The 23892-nt window shown below is 44.0% G+C and overlaps 2 protein-coding genes across 6 annotated transcripts in view; one reads left to right on the top strand and one right to left on the bottom strand.

Annotated features, from left to right (window-relative positions):
* Positions 1-23892, bottom strand: part of LOC120981117 (fatty acyl-CoA hydrolase precursor, medium chain-like) — a 675808-nt gene that overhangs the window by 331808 nt on the left and 320108 nt on the right. The window lies entirely within an intron of this gene.
* LOC120981115 (fatty acyl-CoA hydrolase precursor, medium chain-like) overlaps positions 1-23892 on the top strand; it is a 289738-nt gene that overhangs the window by 250563 nt on the left and 15283 nt on the right. For 4 of the 5 annotated variants that reach the window (XM_040410611.1, XM_040410612.1, XM_040410608.1 and 1 more), the window contains 2 exons: positions 404-557; positions 10367-10480. The exons of the other annotated variant lie outside the window; for it this stretch is intronic. In XM_040410611.1, the coding sequence (XP_040266545.1) occupies positions 404-557; positions 10367-10480 (268 nt within the window). The remainder of the gene's footprint in view (positions 1-403; positions 558-10366; positions 10481-23892) is intronic. 5 annotated transcript variants of the gene reach the window in all.

Below are 23892 nucleotides of genomic sequence, written 5' to 3'. Positions count from 1 at the left end.
GATCAGAACAGGATAAGTAATGTATGTACACAGTGACTGCACCAGCAGAATAGTGAGTGCAGCTCTGGGGTATAATGCAGGATGTAACTCAGGATTAGTACAGGATAAGTAATGTATGTACACAGTGACTGCACCAGCAGAATAGTGAGTGCAGCTCTGGAGTATAATACAGGATGTAACTCAGGATCAGTACAGGATAAGTAATGTATGTACACAGTGACTGCACCAGCAGAATAGTGAGTGCAGCTCTGGGGTATAATATAGGATGTAATTTGGGGTCAGTGCAGAATAAGTAAATTTGAGGTATATTTATTTGTTTTGTTTTCTGTAATGGTTTTCAGTGGTTGTCGGCTTCAGACTCAGTCTTTGTATACAATGTACAATGTTTTTTTTTTTACTTCAGTACGGGAGATAAGCAATTTCCTGGTAATTATGGGTTTCGGGACCAAATTGCTGCCCTCCAATGGATACAGGAAAACATTGCAGATTTTGGTGGTGACCCCAAGTCCGTCACTGTATTTGGTGAATCTGCCGGTGCGTGGTGCGTCTCCGCTATTGTAAGTTCTCTCTAGTGTTTGTTGTATTTGTTATCTAGTTATCTATATTGAGCATCGATCGCTCCTGGGAAGCTTCCTTCCCATCCTGTGTCTGACTTCTTAAGAATGTAATTTACTCACCTGAATCCTCCTTTTCCTTGAGGCTGAGGTCTCACCCAGGGCATTTATTCCACTCTTGCCAAATGACAGACAATACATAAGTGGCAAATAAAAGGTAAAACCCAATCCACACCATCACTGTGAAGTATCCCAGACCTGGGAGTACCATATATAGGTATATATTGCTATATTATTGTATGTTTGGCCGTATATTCCAATACTGTAAGTAAATAGTTGCCAGGGAACATGAAAAACCAGCCTGCTTTCCTTCTGGTAGGAGTGGGCTGGTCCTGCTTTCCTTCTGGTAGGAGTGGGCTGGTCCTGCTTCCTGCCAGGAGCGGAGTTCCAGAGCTGCCTTGGTGCGGAGAGGAAGCACATGTCTGAGCTCCTGCTCCTAAAAAGGATTCTCCAGAGAGAACAACAGCTAAAACCAATCCTCAAATACAGCCTTGAGAAGTCAGTCAGCAGAGTGACAAGCTGAGACCAGAATTAAAAGACATTGCTGTGAGGTGAGGGATTATGGCTAAAACAGCAATCACCTAGGATTAGGGATGAGCGAATCCTTGGATGTTCAAGTTCGACGAGTTCAGCCAAACTTTATTTCAAAGTTTGGTTCGGGTACCGAACCTGAGGTCCCAGTGGAGTAGGAAATTGAGAAGGCTGTGGACGTGGTGGTGTAGGTGAAAGAGGCGGAGGAGGAAGCCAAAACTGTTTTTGTGTTTTGTTTTGTTTTTGTCTGTTAATTCTGTGCCTGACCTTTAGCCATGTTTTGGGGTGCAGCCAGTATACTTCCCTGCTGTGGCAATATAAGAAATAATAATCTTGAGCCAGGAAGTGGAGGTCCGATTGGAGGAGGAGGTGGACGTGATGGTGTAGGTGGAAGAGGCGGAGGAGGCGGAGGAGGTAGCCAACATTTTTATTTTTGTTTTGCTTGGGAAGGCCCCAGAATATTGGGAAATGGGAAACAGAACACACAAACTGCACTGGAGTATAACAATGGCTGGGTGTGGCTGGTATACTTCTCTACTCTGGCCAAGGCACGGACAAGCCCTGTGGGATCCATGCCTGGTTCATTCTAGTGAACGTGAGCATGTCCACGTTGGTTGTGAACAGACGGATACGCCTGTCCCTGATCACACCCCCTGCAATACCTAACACATGTTCAGACAATACACTTGCCGTAGGGCAGGCCAGCACCTCCAAGGCATAAAGGGCAAGCTCGGGCCATCTGTCCAATTTGGAGGCCCAGAAGTTAAATGGGGCAGAACCATCAGTCCGTTCGTGCAGACGTGTGCACACATACTCTTCCACCATGTTGCTGAAACGCTGCCTCCTGCTAAGACGGTCCATATCAGATGGTGGTGCTGGATGTTGTTGCGTGCTGACAAAAGTTTTCCACATTTTGCCCATACCAACCCTTTCTTCTGTGGTGGTAGCGGTGTGCCAGCTGCGTAGGCGACTTCCTCCTCTTCCTACGCCTCGTGCTTCCAATGATCCCCCTCTGTCAGGTGGGAATGCTGTTAGTAGCGCATCTACCAGCGTGCGCTTGTATTCACACATCTTCCGATCAAGCTCCAGTGATGGAAGTAAGGACAGCACGTTGTCCTTGTAGCGGGGATTCAGCAGGGTGGCCATTCAGTAATCAGCACTGTTCCTCCTCCCCTTCCTCCTGTGCCACATCCTCATCCATCATCGCCTGAAGCGTTTTTTCAAGGAGGCATAGAATTGGGATAATAACGCTGATGACGGCATCATCGGCGCTGGCCATGTTGGTGGAGTACTCGAAACAGCTCAACACTGCACACTAGTCCCGCATGGAGACCCACTAGTTGGTGGTGAAGTGGTGCAGTTCCGCAGAACGACTCACCCATGCGTGCTGCAGCTGAAACGCCACCATCACCTGCTGCTTGCACGGTCACTCCAGCATGTGCAAGGTGGAGTTCCACCTTGTGGGTACATCGCATATGAGGCGGTGAGCGGGAAGGCAGAAGTTACGCTGCAGCACAGACAGGCGAGCAGCTGCAGGGTGAGAAAACCTAAAGTGCACACAAACTGCCTGCACTTTCTGCAGCAGCTCTAACATCTCGGGGTAATTTTTCAGGAACCTCTGCACCACCAAATTCAGCACATGCACCAGGCAAGGGATGTGCATCAAAACGGCTAGGCCCAGAGCTGCTATGAGATTTCGCCTGTTATCGCACACCACCATAACAGTAAGGTAACGGCCAAAGGGTCAGAAAGGCGTTCATAGGGTAAGTAAATCAAGGTACAACAGCTTCCTTCAAAGAGCTGGTGGATGCGATAGACTCACCTGTTATGGTTGCACCGAAGTTAAGTGCAACCATATTGCAGGTGAGCTGTGAAGTATAAAAGGTGCAGGTCGGTGCTGCCAGATGCGTCAAGAAGCCCCTTGGGACGAAGGCCAAGTCGCCACTCGGGTATATATTGGAAAACGTGTCTTAGCTTGTCACTGTGGAGTGATCAGGCTGGTAGACGATCATAAGGCGCATTACCACGACCCGGTACAGGATACAATAAAGTTTATTGTATCCTGTACCGGGTCGTGGTAATGTGCCTTATGATCGTCTACCAGCCTGATCACTCCACAGTGACAAGCTAAGACACATTTTCCAATATCGCACACCACCAGGCCGGGATTGAGGCTCAGCGGCACCAACCACTCATCGGTCTGTTCTTCGATGCTCGTCCACAGCTCCTGTGTGGTGTGGGTTTTGCTGCCACTTGTTAGTGCAGGGTAGGGATGGCCTGCCTGGATAATTAGTGCCGTCTGGGAACCACGTACTGTGGGACAGCCACCATCATCAAGTTTTTAAAACTGTCAGTCTCCACCAGACAGAATGGCAGCATTTCAAAGGCTAGGAATTTTGAAATGCTGGCATTCAGGGCCAGGGCTCGCAGTTGAGTAGGGGGTACTTCCTCTTTCACTCCAGTGTTTGGAGAGTTACATTCAAGTTGCAAATCCGATGACTGCTATATTTTATCATTTACCAAAAATACAAAAGGATACCCCCCACCCACCTGGTTGACCCATTATTTCTGGGATATCCTCCCTCATCTGTAATTTGTCCCATTACATTGATGGTTTTCTACAAAAATATGTTGTCCAATTACCATCATACCTTGAAGATTCCACTTCCCTGATACGGCTACTCAAAAACGTTGAATGGTAGGACAGCTACCATTTGCTGACTCTGGACGTGACGGCCTTGTATTCCAATATCCAGCATAACCAGCATGAAATGGTTTTTGGACAGTGACTCTCTGATGCTGGAGGAACAGAAAACATTCAGCCTAAAATGTATTGAATTTATCTTGACTCACAATGTGTTCAGGTTTGAGGTTTCCTTATACTTGCAGATCAAGGGTACCGCAATGGGCATGCGATTTGTGCCCAGTTTCGCAAATCTTTTTATGGGGGTATTTGAGGATACTTTTATTTACAGCTCTGGGTTACTGAGCAAATAATATTGTTTTTTATCATCACTATATAGACGATCTAATCTTTATTTAGGATGGAGACATCACCTTGATTGACATGTTCATTAGACATCCTAATACTACGGATTGGTGTATTACCTTTTCAGATACACACAACTATTCCACAGCCGAATATCTTGACCTGGAATTGAACATCACCAGTGGAAGAATAGCCACCCGAACCTTCTTTAAGAAGGTGGACTGTAAAAGTTATTTAGATTTTTCCAGTGAACATCACAAGAAGTGGAAAACTAACATTCCCTTCAGCCAATTCAAGCGTGTGAGACGAAACTGTACTTTGGACAGTGATTTCATCTCTCAAAGTGAAACGATTCGCACCAGGTTTCTACAGAAGGGCTACCCCCCTGGGATCATAGAAGCAGCTTTCAATAGAGCCAGGACCCCTGCACAAGATGACTGTCTACCTAAAATAAAAAAAATAGTACCATGACTAAGACTAGCACCGAAAAATCATATAACATGAATTTTATAAAGAAATATAACATTAATCATAATGCTATTAGGGACGTCCTCACCAAACATTGGTATATCTTAAAAAGAGACCCTTTTTTGAATAAATCCTTGCCAACCAGACCACCCTTAACACTCCGGAGAGCTCAAACCCTGAAAAATATACTTGCACTGAGAAAATTAAGATCCCAATTACAGTTAAAGAATAAATCGCGTAGTAAATCGGTTACCCCCAGGCCACCAGGCAGCTCCAGGTGCAACCAACCCAAATGTCTCTGTTGTAAATCCATACGTGTTACCATCTCCTTTTACAGTTCCAACGGGGATACTTTTCTAATTAAGGGACACCTTAGTTGTGGCTCTACCAATATCATCTACCTCCTTAAATGCCCGTGTGGCCTCGAGTATATAGAGTTATACTATTCAACAAGCATAGGTCTAACAGTAAGAAGAAATTCCAACAGCAGTGTCTTTAGACACGCTGCAGACCATCACCAAGGCTCGTTGTTTGGTTTCACTATTAGACCTATAGAACAAGTAAATCCCGACAGCTATAATAACACCATCCAGACATTGAGAAGACGTAAAATGTTATGGAATTATAAGTTGAACTGTCTGAATCCGTACGGCCTCAATAAATCTTTAATTTCAATATTGAGCATTTTACTATTTTTGTGTACCTTCACCATCCCAACATTTGTCCAGTAATTTCTTAACATATTGGGATCTGAACTGTACGGTATGTTTTCATTAAACCCCCCCCCGCTTTGGTCTGGTCATCAGACGTTTTTATTTATTTATATATTTATCCATTTATTAATTTATTTATTAGTCAATTTATCTAATAATTTTTTTTAATATCCATTTTTGTAATGGTGATATATGTATTATATTGAAATGTTGTTATTTATTGCATGGACAATTTCATCTTGTGGTTTCACTATTATATTATTTTATTGGACATGTTCTTGATATTTTTTTTTATTTTTTTTATTCATTTATATATTTCATAAATTTTCTTTAAAACCATTCTTTTGTGCATTCCTGCCCCCTGGTGGTAGTACCATTAGGATTGTTTCAGACCAGGCGGGACTTTCTTACCGTCACCTGGCCAAGCACATTACGATCCTGCACCAGATAGCTCCAGCCTCCGTATGACTCTGCCACCTCAGATCAGGCCACACATTCTTCACGGCAACCCGAGTCACATGACCGCTACAAGCTCAGCAATCGCTCCGGCACTTGCCGGGCATCACGTACAGGGCTCTTCCCCTTTTTTAGATCATTTTAATTCTATTAATTTTATGATACTACCACTTCAACTACCAATTAATCAAAGGCTTGGAACAGAGATATCTCCAATCTATATGGTAAGTCCTTCTTCGTTGCGAAGAAGAGGTGGTGGTTGTTGGACAAAAACCTATCCCAGGGAAAGTTATTTGCCTAATGTTTTGGTTAGAGGAAAGGTTCAGGTAGACAAGTGAGCCCAGGGAGTGTGCTCCCAACAAGAGAAAAGATTGTCCTCGATCAATCAAGAGCTGAGAGCGGTGAGAATAGGCTTGATTCACTTTCAAAGTCTCTACCTCAATCCCCATGTCAGAATCCAATTCAATTTTGCTTCCAAGGGAGAATGCATCCGAGGTAATGGCTGATCCATCTTGGAGAGAAAACAGAAGTTCTCCAACTTGTCTTTCTTCGAGGTAGCTATCACATTGATTGCCGTCTGGTCCCTTTTCCTAATAATGACTTGAAATAATTCCAAAATCGGTAAGGAGCGATTATCTGCTCAGGAGATCCGTGACTGACTTGTCTATTTTTCTTATGTATACCTCAGAATTGTCAGCAAAATGGTTCTCCGGCCCCTCCATTAACAGGGCACATGCCTTGCCCCCCTCTGATTGTTGAGTTAAAAAAGGAAGCAAAATTGAATTGGATTCTGACATGGGGATTGAGGTAGAGACTTTGAAAGTGAATCAAGCCTATTCTCACCTCTCTTAGCTCTTGATTGATCGGGGACAATCTTTTCTTGTTGGGAGCACACTCCCTGGGCTCACTTGTCTACCTGAACATTCCCTCAACCAAAACATTAGGAAAATAACTTTCCCTGGGATAGGTTTTTGTCCAACAACCACCACCTCAAGGCCTGTCTTCTCTGCAATGAAGAAGGACTTACCATATAGATTGGAGATACCTCTGTTCCAAGCCTTAAATAGAAAGGATTGTAAACATCTGAGGTGAGCTTTCACTCTGAGAACTACCACAGTGGAGAAGTAATAACCTCAAGGATTCTGGATCAGATGTTTGAGGTTATCACAAGGTTATTCTCTAGTGGAAGAAAAAGCTTCATTGCTCTCAAATCCAGAAAAGGCTAAGAAACTTCAGGGAGGTTACTGGGAAAAGCGCCAACTTCTGGTAATTTATTAAAACTCTGTAACACTGTAGACAACTGTGGATATTATCCACAATTATATCCTTGAAGATGGACTTGATGAACCAGTCATCCTAAAACGTTAAAAAGTTAGTTAGCTCATCCAATAAAATTAGATAAATGCCAATGGGCGCTTCAGCGTGGCTGAAAATACAAAAGCAGAAACACAATGCAAATGCACTCTGGGGTTATTCATTTTACAGATTGTGCTGGCTTACTTTGTCTTTGGTTTTTGTAGTATGCATTTCCCAAGGTTGTTTTTAATTAGCAGTATTTAGCTGGAGACTGCTCTCTCTGAATAAATTTGATGCAGGAACAAAAAAAGAACAACTGAAAAATGGCCAGCGCTGTGCTGCTGTCAGTGAATACTATTATGCACTAACAGCACTATGCCTGATTTTCAAAACAACATGGTGCCACATGGCTTCCCTCTACCTTCTGGTGCTTTATCTAGTGATGTGCTATCTTGGCACTGTGTGTTTTTTTTTTTATTTATACAGTAGATTCGTTGAATTAATTTGGGACCATACTTGCCTGTTGGTACAAGGAGAGGAGTCATTATAAAGTCGGGTCCCATCTAAAAGAGATCACCTTGTCGTGGTGGATGGGCACAAATGATTTGAATCAAAATGTATGTGCTAAGTACCGTACTGTCACGGCCTGTGGTGGGTGCCGTGACATGGTTGCCACACAAGCTGTTGCCTTCGGCAACATGGTGTTGTGGTTGCATGCGGGGGGAGTATCACAGCCTATGTTGTTTGTGCCGTGACACGTTTGCCACTCATGCAGTAGCCTGTGGCAATGTGTTGTTTATGCATGTGTGAGCGATTTCCCTTTTAGTTGTTTCCCTTCCCTGTCTGGTGTGCGTGGGGTTAATTCACTGGCTGGTTTGGAGCAAAGTGGTGAGTTGGGTGTGGTCTCAGGTCTCTTTATATCCTTTGGCTTGGAGACTGAGATTAGTTGGTTTGTCTGCCTTGAATGTGAGATGCTTGCTCTGTGCATGGATGAGATCTGAGGGCCATCCAAGTTTGACATCGATGTTCTCAGCAATGTCATCTGCGATGTCATACTGTGTGTTTCCTCCTTGTCTTCCTTCCCCTCCTGGTGTGTAATTTATGATGTGGGTTTAAGTTGGAGGTTTGTTATACGTCTGGATGTTTGTTTCATGAAGGTGTGTACTGGCCTGCATGGATGTTTGACGTTTTCCCATTTTGTGTTTGTGTCCTCCGGAAGGGGGTTGGTTCCCCGGAGGGGGAACTACTCTACAAGACAGTGTGCTGTCCCGCCTGGAGCTTCCGTGCATCCGGTGTTCGCATGGAGGTCCGGGTAGATGTTGGTGCTGTCTTTCCCTCTCTGCTGCGGCAGGTAAGTGTTGGTTATTTCTAGTGTTCCGTTGTTACACTGTGTACTTACCTGCCATGCAGTTGCTGCATTCTGTCTTTCTCCCTGTCAGCTCCTGGGCCTCTGGAGATGCTTGTCATCCGTGGTGATGGATAAACAGGAGGTCTCTGCGCTGTTACGATGTTGAGGGCAATACAGGGATTCCTAGACTTCTAGGTTCGTGGGTATGAGCCCCCTTACCATTAAAGGCGGCTCATACAGCCAGGAGACTAGGGCTATTTGAGGGAAGCTTTTGAAGGTGACCAGCCCCCCTTTCCCTGCCTATGGCCTAGTAATTGGCGACATTGTATGGTGGGGAGTTTCCCCCAATCCCTTCTGTGACACGTACCTTATATTAATTTATATAGTGAATATAACATTACCAGCATCTATAATCTATATATTTAGTATTTGTTGCATTGAATGTTATTGCATTGTGTTTTTTGCTTTTTCAGCCACAGTGATGCACATCTATGCCTCTACCTCTTTTTATAGGATGTGCTGCCGAACGAGAAATGTAGAGTCTATGCTTTGACTTTCTTCTCCTGTTTACGAAAACTTCAGATAAGGGCTGGAGATCTGTAATATTCAAACATAATCAGCCAGGGCAATAAGAACAAAAGCACAGGAGAGGAGAGGAAAATTAGAAGATGTCCCCGCACTACCTTGGTACAGGGGAAAATCTTCTGCATAACATGTCAAGCCAGCGTCCCTCACTGACCTGCACAAATGGTGGGTCATGTCATAAATCGGCTCCAAAATCCAGTGCAGGTGCACTTACTTCCTGAGGCCAGTGCTGGGAGCGCAGACACTGGCCATTAACCCAAGTTTATGTGCAGAGGCCCAGGACTGAAATTCCCACATCAGTGCCGTGGGGGTGCTGGAGCAAAGCATGGACAGGGCAAACTCAACCCTGGTATTGCAGCTCAGCCCCATTGACTTGAATGGAGCTGATCTGCAATTAGGCCATGTGACCGATGTACAGTGATGTCACTGGCCTAGGAAGAGGCTGCGGCGCTCAAGGCCTCTTCTAACAGCTGATTGGCGGAGGTCCCAGGTATTTCACCACCGCAGATCTAATACGGATAACCTATCCTGAGGAAAAGTTATAAATATATTTTCCTGGATGACCCCTATGAAGCCTCATTCACACAGCAGTGTTCCACATATGTGTGCTGTACGTGTTCTCTACGGACATCACACGTACCCATTCATTTTAATGTGTGTATTCACACATCAGTTTTTTACCACGGTCTGTGGGTCTGTGTTCTTAGCACGGATGCAAGCTCTATCTTCTCTGTGTTCACTGATCCATCACGCCCATTATAGTCTGTGGGTCCGTGAAAACCATGGATGCCATGCGTGTTTCATCCGTGTTTCACGGCTCATTAGGAAGAGATGCTTTAAAAATAATTTTTCAGCTGTGCAGTGTCAGTGAAACACGGATAACACACGGATAGCAAAAAATGGACACATGGACCCCTCAAGGAAATCTTCACGGAGGCATCACTGACCACCTTTTCACGGATTTAAGCTTGGACGTGCGAATGAGGCCTTAAGGGAGAAAACACTGACATGATCTCTGCTCTATCAGCAGTAACCTCCCTCTGTGGCTTATATAGCGTTAGTGAGGACAGCTGTTACACTTTTCATTGCTTCTTGTGCATTAATTGCCCTTTGGCAGGAGTGGAATATATACTCTTCCGAAAATGAAAGTAAAAAGAATTTCAGTTCATAGAGATATATTAGAAAAATGCCCAAAGTACAATTCCCCATGTTTTTTCTTTGATCGGACGTGGTCTGATTGTTCTGTCTGTGCCATAAGCAGACTACAGGACGATGTTCAATCATTGAAGATATAATAACAGAAATAATAAATGTGTCCGATCCAAGGGTTTATGATGAGAATTATCTGAATTGTCTTTTCTTCTAGCTGCTCTCTCCTTTAGCCAAAGGTCTGTTCCACCGCGCCATCGCAGAGAGTGGATCAGTAACCTTCCCAGGCTTTATAGTCAGCAGCCCTGAAGAGCTCGTCCCCTATCAGGAGGTAAGTATAGTCTATCTAGAAGGAATACTAGGGCTTGAAGATGTCTACAAGGGGATGAGCCAAAAGGTCGTATATGTGTATGGGAGAATAAAACCTTTCACTTTTTAATATAATCTGTTGGAGTGAAACGCTACATTTTATGCTTCGTTAGAAGGAACATTAGATACAGTGCCTTGAAAAACTGTTCATACCCCTTGAACCTTTCCACATTTTTTCATTACACCCACAAACTTAAATGTATTTTATTGGGATTTTATGTGATAGACCAGGGATCAGCAACCTTCAGCACTCCAGCTGTTGTGAAACTACAACACCCAATATGCTCCTTTCACTTCTGTGGGAGTTCAGAGAACAGCCAAGCAATTGTGCATGATGGGAGATGTAGCTTCACAACACCTGAAGTGTCGGAGGTTGCTGATCCCTGTGATAGACCAACATAACGTAGCAAGTATATGAGAAGTGAAAAGAAGACAATACATGGCTTTGAAAATTTTTAATAAATAAAAATCTGGAAAGTGTGGCGCGCATTTGTATTCAGCCTCTTGAGTCAATACTTTGTAGGACCACCTTTCGCTACAAGTCTTTTGGTGTATGTCTCTACCAGCTTTGCACACCTAGAGGCTGAAATTTTTGCCCATGCTTTTTGGCAAAATAGCTCACGCTCAGTCAGATTGGATGGAGAGCGTCTTTGAACAGTAATTTTCAAGACTTGCCCCAGATTCTCAGTGGGATTTAGGTCTGGACTGTGACTGGGCCATCCTAACACATGAATACACTCACCTAAAGAATTATTAGGAACACCATACTAATACGGTGTTGGACCCCCTTTTGCCTTCAGAACTGCCTTAATTCTACGTGGCATTGATTCAACAAGGTGCTGATAGCATTCTTTAGAAATGTTGGCCCATATTGATAGGATAGCATCTTGCAGTTGATGGAGATTTGAGGGATGCACATCCAGGGCACGAAGCTCCCGTTCCACCACATCCCAAAGATGATCTATTGGGTTGAGATCTGGTGACTGTGGGGACCATTTTAGTACAGTGAACTCATTGTCATGTTCAAGGAACCAATTTAAAATGATTCAAGCTTTGTGACATGGTGCATTATCCTGCTGGAAGTAGCCATCAGAGGATGGATACATGTTCTCATTCTGTTTACGCCAAATTCGGACTCTACCATTTGAATGTCTCAACAGAAATCGAGACTCATCAGACCAGGCAACATTTTTCCAGTCTTCAACAGTCCAATTTTGGTGAGCTTGTGCAAATTGTAGCCTCTTTTTCCTATTTGTAGTGGAGATGAGTGGTACCCGGTGGGGTCTTCTGCTGTTGTAGCCCATCCGCCTCAAGGTTGTGCGTGTTGTGGCTTCACAAATGCTGCATACCTCGGTTGTAACGAGTGGTTATTTCAGTCAACGTTGCTCTTCTATCAGCTTGAATCAGTCGGCCCATTCTCCTCTGACCTCTAGCATCCACAAGGCTTTTTTGCCCACTGGACTTCCGCATACTGGATGTTTTTCCCTTTTCACACCATTCTTTGTAAACCCTAGAAATGGTTGTGCGTGAAAATCCCAGTAACTGAGCAGATTGTGAAATACTCAGACCGGCCCGTCTGGCACCAACAACCATGCCACGCTCAAAATTTGCTTAAATCACCTTTCTTTTACATTCTGACATTCAGTTTGGAGTTCAGGAGATTGTCTTGACCAGGACCACCCCCCTAAATGCATTGAAGCAACTGCCATGTGATTGGTTGACTAGATAATTGCATTAATGAGAAATAGAACAGGTGTTCCTAATAATTCTTTAGGTGAGTGTATGCTTTGATCTAAACCCTTCCATTGTAGCTTGGGCTAGATGGTTAGAGTCATTGTCCTGCTGGAAGGTGAACCTCCGCCCCAGTCTCAAGTCTTTTGCAGTTTCTATCAGATTTTCCTCGAGGATTGCCCTCCATCCATCTTCCAATCAACTCTGACCAGCTTCCTTCCCTGCTAAAGAAAAGCATCCCCACAGCATGATGCTGCCACCTCCATGTATCGCGGTGGAGAGGGTGTGTTAAGGGTGATGTGCAGTGTTAGTTTTCTGCCACACATAGCGTTTTGCATTTAGGCCAAAAAGTTCAGCATTGGTCTTATCTGACCAGATCACCTTATTCCACATGTTTGGTGTGTCCCCTACATGGCTTGTGGCAAACTGCAAACAGGACTTCTTATGGCTTGCTTTCAAAAATGGCACTCCAGATTTATGGAGCACGCAACTAACAGTTGTCCTGTGGACAGATTCTCCCATCTGAGCTGTGGATCTCTGCAGCTCCTCCAGAGTGACCATGGGCCTCTTGGTTCTTTCTCTAATTAGTGCTCTCCTTGCCTGGGCTGTCAGTTTAGGTGTTCAGCCATGTCTTACTAGGTTTCTAGTTGTGCCATACTCTTCCATTTTCGGCTGACGATTAAGAACACACCTGTGTTTCGAAACGCGTCAACTATGCTAGGGTGGAGCAATACTCTATGTGAGTTATTTGCTACAAGAAGAAATAAAAGTGCAACAAAGTTTTATTGCGAGTGCTGGAACCGTTTTTTCCTATTTTTCATGCGAGAGATTTGCCTGGTTCATTCCTTGCACAGGGCTGTGAATTATGAGGTGAGCTGAATTTCTTTACTGACTTACTCCCTGACCTGTCTGTTGTGTTCCTTGGTTTTCATGATGCTGTTTGATCACTAATGTTCCCTAACAAACCTCTGAGGCCTTCACAGAACAGCTGCCCAGGTGTACTCTATTTACTAATTAGGTGACTTCTGAAGGCAATTGGTCACACTGAATTTTATTTAGGGGTATCAGAGTAAGGGGGGCTGAATGCAAATACACACCACACTTTTCTGATTTTTATTTATTAAAAATTTTGAAAACCATGTATTATTTTCTTTTCACTTCACACGTACTTGCTACTTTGTGTTTGTCTCCAATAAAAATGTGGAAAAGTTCAAGGAGTGTGAATACTTTTTCACGCCACTGCACATACTATGACTTACCGGAAATACGCCTCTATTAGGCAGATTTCTGGCACAAGTTGCAGCGCAAAGGTTATTTGCACCGTAATCTGTGACTTTTCCCCACTCACGCCAGGTCTAAAAAAGTGGTTGTGGTGTGGGCGGTCAAGGGGACTGGCCAGCAAGCCCATCTACTATCTAGTAGATAGATACTACTACTACTACTAGATAAATACTACTACAAGATGGATACTTCTACTAAATAGACACTACTACTACCACTAGATAGATGCTACTACTAGATGGATACTACTACTACTGGATAGATACTACTACTATATGAATACTACTATTATTAGGTAGATACTACTACTAGATAAATACAATTGCTTGATAGATACTACTAATACTACTACTAGATGGACACTACTACTACTGGATAGATACTGCTGCTACTACTAGATAATACTGCAACTACTATTACTTGTAGTATATATTACTACTAGATACTTCTACCTCTACTAATACTACAAGATAAATACTACTACTTAGATACTATAAATACTATATAGATACTACAAGTTCTAGATAGGTACTGTAATACAACTACTAGAAAGATATTACAACTACTACATAGATGCTTCTACTACTATTACTAGATGATACTTCTCCTCCTCCTCCTACTACTACAAATAATGCTAGATAGATAATTTTTTACTAATAGATACTACTACCACCACTACTATTACTACTACATGCTACTACTAGATCAATAATACAACTACCACTGCTACTACTACTACAACAGATAAATATTACTTCTACCTGTATAACAGAGTACTACGGCTACTACTACGACAGATTAATACTACTATTAATACTACTAGTAGATAAATAGATACCGATACTAGTAGATAGATAGCTGCTAGTACTGGATAGATACATACCACTACTACTCCTGAATAGATTCCACTTCTACTACTGGATAGAGAGATACACTACTACTACTAGTAATATGAAAGATATTTCTACTACTACTACTACTACGAATAGATACAGCTAATAGATACTACAACATAAATAACAGCAGCAAACAGGTCAACAAACAAACAAGAGGAATAAGGGCCCTGCTCGCAAGAGCTTACAATCTATGAGGAAATGGGGGTGACACAAAAGGTGTCACATTAGGTAAAAAGTGCTTGTTTTATACAATGGTCATGCCATCTTAACACAATGGAGGAGTAGATGTAAGGCTTCATGGGCCAGTCACCAGCCGATATCTGTAGTACTTCTGAGTGCATGACGTGTGGTGCATACTGATAGGTCAGATTCAGAGGAATAATTCTGAAGGGGGATGGGAATGAATGGTGAAGGGTTAGATTAGGGGATGCGATAGGCTAACCTAAAGAGATGCGTTTTTAGGGAGCGTCTAAAATTAGGAATGTTATGGAGTAAAGGGGTTATCCAAATTCTCAAACCCCCCCCCCCCCCCCCCCCATGTGATGGGCCCCATAACTGGTAATATACTTATCCTGCTCCCGGCGCCGCTCCTGGTCCCCGCACCACCGCTGCTGCTTCTCCCTGCACACGGATGAAAACATTCTTTGCCGGGGGGCAGCCAATGGCGGATGGGTGTAGACTTGGATGTTTGAGTGTTAGTATCTACTCTGCAGGGGCGTTGCTAGGTCAAAACATTCGGGGCCTGGGCCCCTGATGTTTTGTCCCAGGCCCCAAATGTCCTGCCTGCCAGCTAGATACAACTGTATTGCCGTCCTCAGGAGTGTGGCATTGTTACATTGGCTGAAATATGAAATAAGACAAGAGATAACACTTGGTATCTGTCCATTGTGCATTGTTTTACTTACTGTGGTATGTGAACTATGTAAATATCTAACTACAGGCGCCATCTTGTAATGGAGTTCTCTAACAGCAGAATATATATGCATATATGACGTAGCAAGGAGACGTGTTCTCTTGGGTAGGATGGAACCTTTGTGCTCTGGAGAAGATAAGATGTTGTCTGAGAGCTAAAGTATGTGGGAGCTTTCTTAGCTGAATTCAAAGAATGTAGTCCACATCTCTATCAGTACCCCCTTGGACCTCATTCTTTCCCTAATGAAAGCTTCCATGACAACCTAGCATAGTGTATAGCCTCCCATGACACTGGCATAGCATGGGAAAGTCAGATGTCAGTCCCTATGGTCGATGATCTCCAGGTGGTGTTGTAAGCGGGGGGAAGGGGGGAAACCAAAAGAGCTAAGTGGACTTTGTCTCCCATCCTTATGGAGGTCTCCCATGAGCATCTCCGGGTTAGCCTCAGCCAAGACTTTGAACAAAAACCTCCTAATGCAGGGGATGACACATCAAACATTTAGCGCAAATAGCAGAATTAAAGATAAAATTCAGAAATAGAAAGTAAGTCCTTTTAGCGCATTAATGACCTGGTCATTGATTAGTGTGAACATAAGAACTATAAATACTGGGAGACTTTTGGGCTATACTATTAATGGGTCACTGGGCTAGAAGTATCGGACTGTAACAACTTTGTTCTTCCTTTTGAACACCTCTTCCCCAGCCCAGAAACCTATTTTTACTATCTCAATAAGAATCCATATTTTTTTTTAGTCAGGATCAGCTGTCACACAAGGGGGAAAAAGAAACATCCTTTCAAGTCTACCGACTCAACACTTTCTTGAAATGACTCGAATTAGGCTTTCCTTCAAGCTTCACTGATATGCTTGTGGTCAAGAACACTTGGAATGGACCATCAAACCAGGATTTGAGGACAGGACTTTTCTAACGTGTCTTTTTACCACTACCCAATCTCCAGACACAAGTGGGTGGGTTCCTGGTGCTTGAGTCTGTTTTACAGTAACCTTTGTCTTTATCACCGCCACTCAAGTTGGCGACATGAGGGCTTCTATAAGAGATCTCACTGCTTCCCCATTTTGATAGGTTTACCTCAAGTGGTCAGGAAGTCTCTGGCTTCCCAAATGGACCTGGAATCAGCGTAAATGTTGGCTGCTTTCCCATCTGCATATCTGCAAGCCATCTCCAGAGCCCTTAGCTCTGCTTCTTGGGCAGACATGTGTGGTGGTAAAGACTATGCGTTTTAGTGTCATGTTTAATCACCACTGCCAGCATTGTAGCTGCTGGGCATGCAGATGGGTGAGGACAGCTGAGGCATGGCCATTCACTTCTGTACAATTCAATCTAAATGTGATAATCTGATAGGCCCAGTTCGGGGGAGCACAAACTTGTCATCTTTAGGCCTAAAAGGCATCTACCACCTCCTCTGTAAGGTGGAAAGGACTAAAAGACAAACAGTCATAAAGAGGCTGCATCAAACTTGCGTTTGCAATAAGGAGCAAGGACCAAAAATGATGTCCTCAGTGCTTTTCTGGGAAAAGGGATGTCTTCCACAGTTGGTCTTCTTACATTCAGGGATGAGATGTTTCACCCCAGGAAGGCATCAGTAATGCAACAAAACTGAATTTTTTTTTTGTTCTCTCACTTGCAGCCATGTTGTAAAAAATTGCAGGAGTGACATGGCTGCAGTATACATACTGGGCGAGTCCTGGGCTCCCTGCGGCAGCACCACCCAGGTATCCTGTTTACCCTCATGTGTGAAGACAAACAAATACCAACTGTCTGAATGTAGTGGTACTGAAAAAAAAAACATTTGTCAAATCAATCACAGTGGAGTGGGTAGGGGTAGTGGGAACCTGAGCCAACAATGTGTGTATTGGGCACAATGGGGCTGTTACAAACGGTGGCTTCATTGACAGCACGTAGGTCACGTACCATCTGGTATCTGGTTAGTTTGCCCTTCTCACTTTTCTTTTTCACAGGGTACAAAAGAGTGTTAGAAGGGGATACAATCTCCTTGATAACCCGTTTTTCAAAAAGTCTCGGACTGTTTGAGATATGGCATCTGACTGTGCCATACTCAAGAGATACTGCATCTTCCTGGGTAGTTGGGTGCCAGGTTTCATCACAACTTCCACAGGAGGAACTGGGAGTTTGCTAACATCCGTGGGTCCAATAGCCCACAGATGGCCCGACATTCCCGCAGGCAGGGCTTCCTTCTCATCTTCCAGGAGTACTGACAAAAAGATGGACCAGGGAGTTTTATCAAGCAAGCAAATCTGTACCCAGGAGGCAACAGGGTAATTTACCACTGACCAGCAACCAGGCAAGCACTTCTTGGGTAAGGACAAATCTAACACTGATTGGTTCTGTTGAAAGGGGAGTGTACTACTTTCCCATCCACTTCTACCCAAGGACTGGTGTTCTTGGAGATTAAGTCAGGGGAGGCCATATTTGCTGGACAATTGTCTTGGCTGCTCCAGTATCAATCAAAAACGGGACTACTTCTTCATCACCCACAGTGAGGGATATCATTGGGACCGGACTTGAATCTGCTAAATGTTTAAAAGCACAGCCGATACTGGAGGTACTGGATTGCCTGTTTCCTAATCTTGGTCTAACTTCCCCCCCTCTCCTGTGTCGTCCTAATGACAAAAACATAGGTGTCTGTGGGGGACGGACAGTGATCCAGGCAACACAGAATACGATCCTCTGTTGTGGTGTGGACGAAGAGTGCCACACACAGCACAACTCTCTCTCTCATCTGGGTTCTGGATCCCGTAGACTCTGCAGGTCCATCTCCCAGGACCATTATAGGGTGTCAAACCTACTGTTTCCTTTCTCTGTTGGGGAGGTGGTTTAACATTATCCTGATAACATTTACAACCCGACTTTCTCTGTCTCTCTACACCTCCTCCTCTGTACACTTCTGTCTGTTCTGTGAGCTTGTTATCTTTCAGCCACTCTGTATCTCCCTACATGCTTTTTCTCACTACTACTCTCAGTTTACCATCGGAGATGGGGGAAGGAGCATGCTTACACCTTTCATTAGCTTGCTGATGTTTTTTACTGCCTGTTTGCATTCTTTAATAATTCTGCAGTATCTTATCTCAAGGTTAGCATTTTAGAACCTGTCTGGGCTTAAAGCTACAGTTTACCACAGTGGAGACCATCTCCATCACAATCCCCTTCTTTCTGCGATTCTAGCAAATGTGCAGGAGGGGGGACCTTCACTTCACTTTACTTGAAAAATAAAAACATAGAAGTTAAAATATTTCATCTGAATAAACAATTAAACAATACTACCGGTCATGACTAATTATAGGTATATGTGTATCCTTCGTGTACTGACTCGAGTGAGTACCCCCTGTGGTGCTACTTGGATCTATGTGTATTGTTTCACGATTGTAGCAATGTCCGGAAAAATACCAATAACTAAGATGGCCGCTGGGCAGGAAGTGAAATTCCCTCAGTTAAAATGGCCACCGTGCCTGAAGTTACAGGAGTTAAAATGGCAGCCAGGCCGGAAATTGGATTAGTTAAGATGTCCGTTGATGAGGAAGTTACCTCAGTTAAGATGGCTCCTGGGGGGTGTGGTAGGGTCTCACAGCGCCATCTTGGAGGGTAGTGTTAGTGGCGTCATACATTTCTGTCCAGCCTAATTTCTTATACTTAATTATTTTCATGTTGACGCTTGCATTGGTTTTTTATAATATCAAGAATAGAATGTTTTAAATTCAAGGCCGAATGTCCTGTGTTCACTCCTGTGAGAAACTTTGTAATAATTTCGCTCCTTTTTGGCCTAAAGCCAGAACACACACTCCTCCCTGTGTGATGATCTCTTTAATTCTCGACTTAACTCATCAGTAGAGCTGATTTCACTCACCGTAAACTTGGCTGCGTGACCTTCCTCTACTAGTCAGTTTTCTAGTTGGCAACACACAAGGTCAGATTCCCGGTCCACACAGACATAACATGACACTTTCTCATACTTTTACACACACAAGTGTAAAACTTATTAACGAATAACATACAAATAACATACATATGTGCTCCATACACATGCACACTCAGTACCTCACACATGCTAATGTCATGACGTCAACCCCCCCCCCCCCCCTCGTGCAGCTACAGCCCCCTGTTTATCCCTCTGTTCTCAATCTCAGCAAACAGAGTTCCTACAGGTTCTGCCATAGTAATTCTTGCATTTACATTTAACCCAAACACCTTGCACTCCCTGAAGTTAGAGGACACATTCACCAGACAACAGAGACATACACGGTGAGGGGCACACAGATACACAGACAGACACAATACTTCATCAGCGCTGCACTGCATCATCACTCAACTTTCCACAATACTTAGTATTGCTTACTTCCACGCACTTAATTCTCCATTTACAGAGGACCTTTCACTACAATAAAAAAATCTAAACTAAGTATGCTGACATGGAGAGCGGCGGCGGCGGCGGTGCTCAGCTCATAGACTGAGAGAGAAAAAAGAAACTCCCAGGCTATGAGCTGAGCGCTGCGATTGGCCAGCGCTACAGCCTGGGAGAAGGAGACGCCGGCAGGCTCCACCCAGTTGAGCCGAACATATGAAGATACCGGAGCCTATACCGGGAGAACGGAGCGGCGCCCAGGGATAATAGTAAGTGCAGGGATATCCCTGGGCGCCGCTCTCCATGTCTGTATACTTAGTTTAGATTTTTTATTGTAGTGAAAGGTCCTCTTTAAAATCACATCCTGTAATCTTCAACTTCTTCACATCCATGATCCTTTATGGTGTTCAATCGATTTTTATCGAATTACATTTTCATTAAAAAAAACATCAACAGTATAGACAAAGTAAAGCAGGTGTACTTAGTCCATCAGCAGAAATGGCTGCTTACATTACAGCACATTTAAAAATGAGTACAACAAGGTGGTTATGCCATAAACTGCAGGTGGATTATGACGGACATACAAAGATATGCGAATATATCACAAGTGTAACCTGTTACAGATAGGCACATAAATATACAAGGCATGATTACAGGATATAATGAGGTAGAGCGGTGGCATATTGGCTGGAAAGCCAAGGGATCCACTGGTTGTGAGCCTTAACCCTGGAGGACATAGTGGGAGCAAAAACCAACTCAACTGAATCAACCAACTGAAGGGCTTTGTGCCAACTTCCATTGACGAGCGATAATGTTACGCGCTACACTTATAATGTGGGCAACCGATCATCGGATGCTTGCGGGTACATCTGTTAACCCTATGCCCAAGATCGCTAGTTCTGCTGAGAGAATAAAATCATCTGTGGGTACATCTTTCATAAGGTCGGTAATATTAGACCAAAATTTGCTGACTGAGGAGCAAGACCACCACATATGGAGAGGGGAACCTATTTCACCACAGCCCCTCCAACATAAGGGAGAATAGTTGGGACTAGGTGAGCTAGTCTGTTGGGGGTCAGGTATCAGCGTAGCTGGACCTTCCTTGCCTTCTCTATATGATTATGCTCTATATGATAAACACATTTGGAACTCTTAAAAGACCAAAAGAAGGCCTTCCTCCACTGAGAGGCAGAGAAGGATTTCCCCAGTTCCTGTTCCCACTTCAGCATAAATGGCTGTTTACACTCCATGTTAGATGAGATTATGGTAGAGTAAAAGGTAGATAACTTAGGGCGAGGGGCCTTACCATCTACAAGGAAGGTAATGAGCGGTTCGGTTTCTTGACATAAAGGCAATGGTAGCAGGGAGTTCAAAAGATGCCGGATCTGAAGAAATTGATAAAATTATTTATTTGGGAGTAGGAACCTAGTATGCAACAATTCAAAATCTACCAGAGTAGAATTGTTATATAGGCATCCGATGGAACGAATGCCATGGGTTACCCATGCTGTGAGAGATATGGTAGGAATATGATATTCCAGTGCAGTTATAGGAAAATTGATACGGGGAATATGAGATTTTTTTTTACAAATAAACATTGTAGCCTGCATGGTGCGTAACGACATATTGTGCCGGAAGCGCTTTATGCTATATGCTGCCAACACAGCTTTCAGAGACTGACCTCTGACATATGTCTCCTCAATTTGAAGCCATCTCTGTGGAGTAGTCGGTGACCACCATTCCAGCTCCTGTTCTGCTAGGTTGGCTAAGTAATATTTATAAGAATTAGGAACTCCCAGTCCTCCACGTCTTATTGGGTGGTGCAGAGCTGTTTTTGCTACTCCGGGGCATTTATCGGCCCATATAAACCTCAACAGATCAGTCTGAAGTCGTGCAATCAACCCTTTAGGTAATTGGAGTGGGAGACATCTAAAATAATACAGTATTTTAGGGAGGGATAACATTTTAGCTGCATTAATGCGGGTTATCCAAGATAAATGTACTTGAGACATTTTAGCATAATCCCGTTTTAATTTTAGATTATTCAGATTTATAGATATGGTCTCCTCTACAGAATGAGCTAATTCTACCCCTAGATAAGTGATGGAAGATTCAGCCCATTGGAATGGGTGTTTCTGTTGCATTTGGCCTCTGGCATCGTCTGACACATAGAATGCTAAAACCTTGGTCTTACTAACATTTATAATATGAGCAGTGTGAATATGAATTGAGAATGCGCATCATGGCATCTAAAGACTTCTCTGGGTCAGTCAGGACAAGGATTACATCATCAGCATAGAGGCCAACAACATAAGAGAGATCCCCTGCTGAAATTCCTGTAATCTGTGGACAATTCTTAATCATTACCGCTAAGGGCTCCATAACCAGTGCAAAAATCTGAGGTGACAGTGGGCAGCCCTGCCGAGTGCCATTTGTGATTTGGAAGGAGTCTGAGAGATAGCCTGAGGCCAACACTCTAGCAGAGGGTTTGGTGTATAAACCCATAATAGCTGAAAATATGGGACCACAAAAGCCAAACTTTTGGAGGACCTGATCCAGAAACCCCCAGTGCACCCTGTCAAACGCTTTTTCGGCATCTAGAGAAGTGAACACTGTGGGAGTCCTGGATCTATCCGCTAATTGAATATGGTTGACCATGCGCCTAGTACCATCCCTACACTGTCTTCCAGGGACAAAACCAACCTGGTCTAGGTCTACTAACAGGGGTAGAAAAGCATTAATGCAAGAGGCCAGAATTTTGGCATACAGTTTTAAATCCGTATTCAATAGTGATATAGGACGGAAGTTTGCGGGTTCAACAGGGAGTTTACCTGGTTTTGGAAGTGTGATAACAGTGGCCATTACCATTTCTGAGGGAATTGTACCTGAGGTAAAAAAAGCTGTTATACAGAGCGGCCAAATGAGGGGCTAATTGTATTTGGAAGGTTTTATAATAGTTGGAAATGAAGCCTTCTGGGCCTAGGACTTTGCCTAACGGTGTGGCTTTAAAGAGGACCTTTCACCAGAATAAAACCTCTAAACTGACTATACAGACATGTAGAGCGGCGCCCAGGGATCCCCCTGCACTTACTGTTATCCCTGGGCGCCGCTCCGTTCGCCTGGTATAGCCTCCGGTATCTTCATAGTTAGGCTCCACCCAGGGGAACCTGCCGGCGTCTTTTTCTCCTATGCTGTAGCGCTGACCAATCGCAGTGCTCAGCTCATAGCCTGAGAGAAAAAAAAAAACTCTCAGGCTATGAGCTGAGCGCTGTGATTGGCCAGCGCTACAGCATAGGAGAAGGAGACCCCGGCAAGTTCCCCTGGGTGGAGCCTAACTATGAAGATACCGCAGGCTATACCGGGCGAACGGAGCGGCGCCCGGGGATAACAGTAAGTGCAGGGGGATCCCTGGGCGCCGCTCTACACGTCTGTATAGTCAGTTTAAAGGTTTTATTCTGGTGAAAGGTCCTCTTTAAGTGCTAAAAGGATCTCACCTTCAGTTATTGGGGCGTTCAACGATAATTGTTCACTAGTTAAAGAGGGGAGAGTAAGTGGGTCCAGGAAAGCTCTAATACCCTCTTGAGTGGGTTGGGGGGTAGTGACATCATCACGGAGATTATATAAGCAAGCATAATAGGAGGCGAACGTGTTTGCTCGCTCTTGTGGGTGGGTGATCAGTAGACCATTATAATTTAGTTTCTCTATCCTGGATTCTGCTGCCCTACGCTTGAGTCTGCGCGCAAGTAGCGCTCCTGCTCTATCACTCATATCATAAAAGGATGTCTTGAGTCGACATAGCACTCTTTCATGTTTATACAGAAGAAGAGACTTTAAGTGCAGTCGCAACCGCTGAAGTTCTGCTAAGTGAGATGGGGTGAGACTTGTATGTGGTATTAGCTGCTTCAAGTTTTCCGATGGTCTCTGACAATTCTTGTTCCCTGTTTTTCTTAAGGCGTGCAGCTGATTGCAGCAGGATTCCTCTCATGTACGCCTTGTGTGCAAGCCACAAGGTGGAGATAGAGACCTCCGGGGTGTCATTAAAGCTAAAGAACTCACGTAGACGGGTACAATACTCCTCCACTCTTTCCGCGCTCTTAAGCAGATATGGATTGAGCCTCCATTGTGACGGCAACTGGTTAGGAAGACCATTGTCAATTTCAAGTGAGACATGCGCAT

The sequence above is a fragment of the Bufo bufo genome, chromosome 10 (assembly GCF_905171765.1).
Source record: "Bufo bufo chromosome 10, aBufBuf1.1, whole genome shotgun sequence".
Classification (NCBI taxonomy): Eukaryota; Metazoa; Chordata; class Amphibia; order Anura; family Bufonidae; genus Bufo; species Bufo bufo.
Note: the sequence above shows the minus strand (reverse complement) of the source record. Positions and strands in the feature narration are given on the sequence as shown.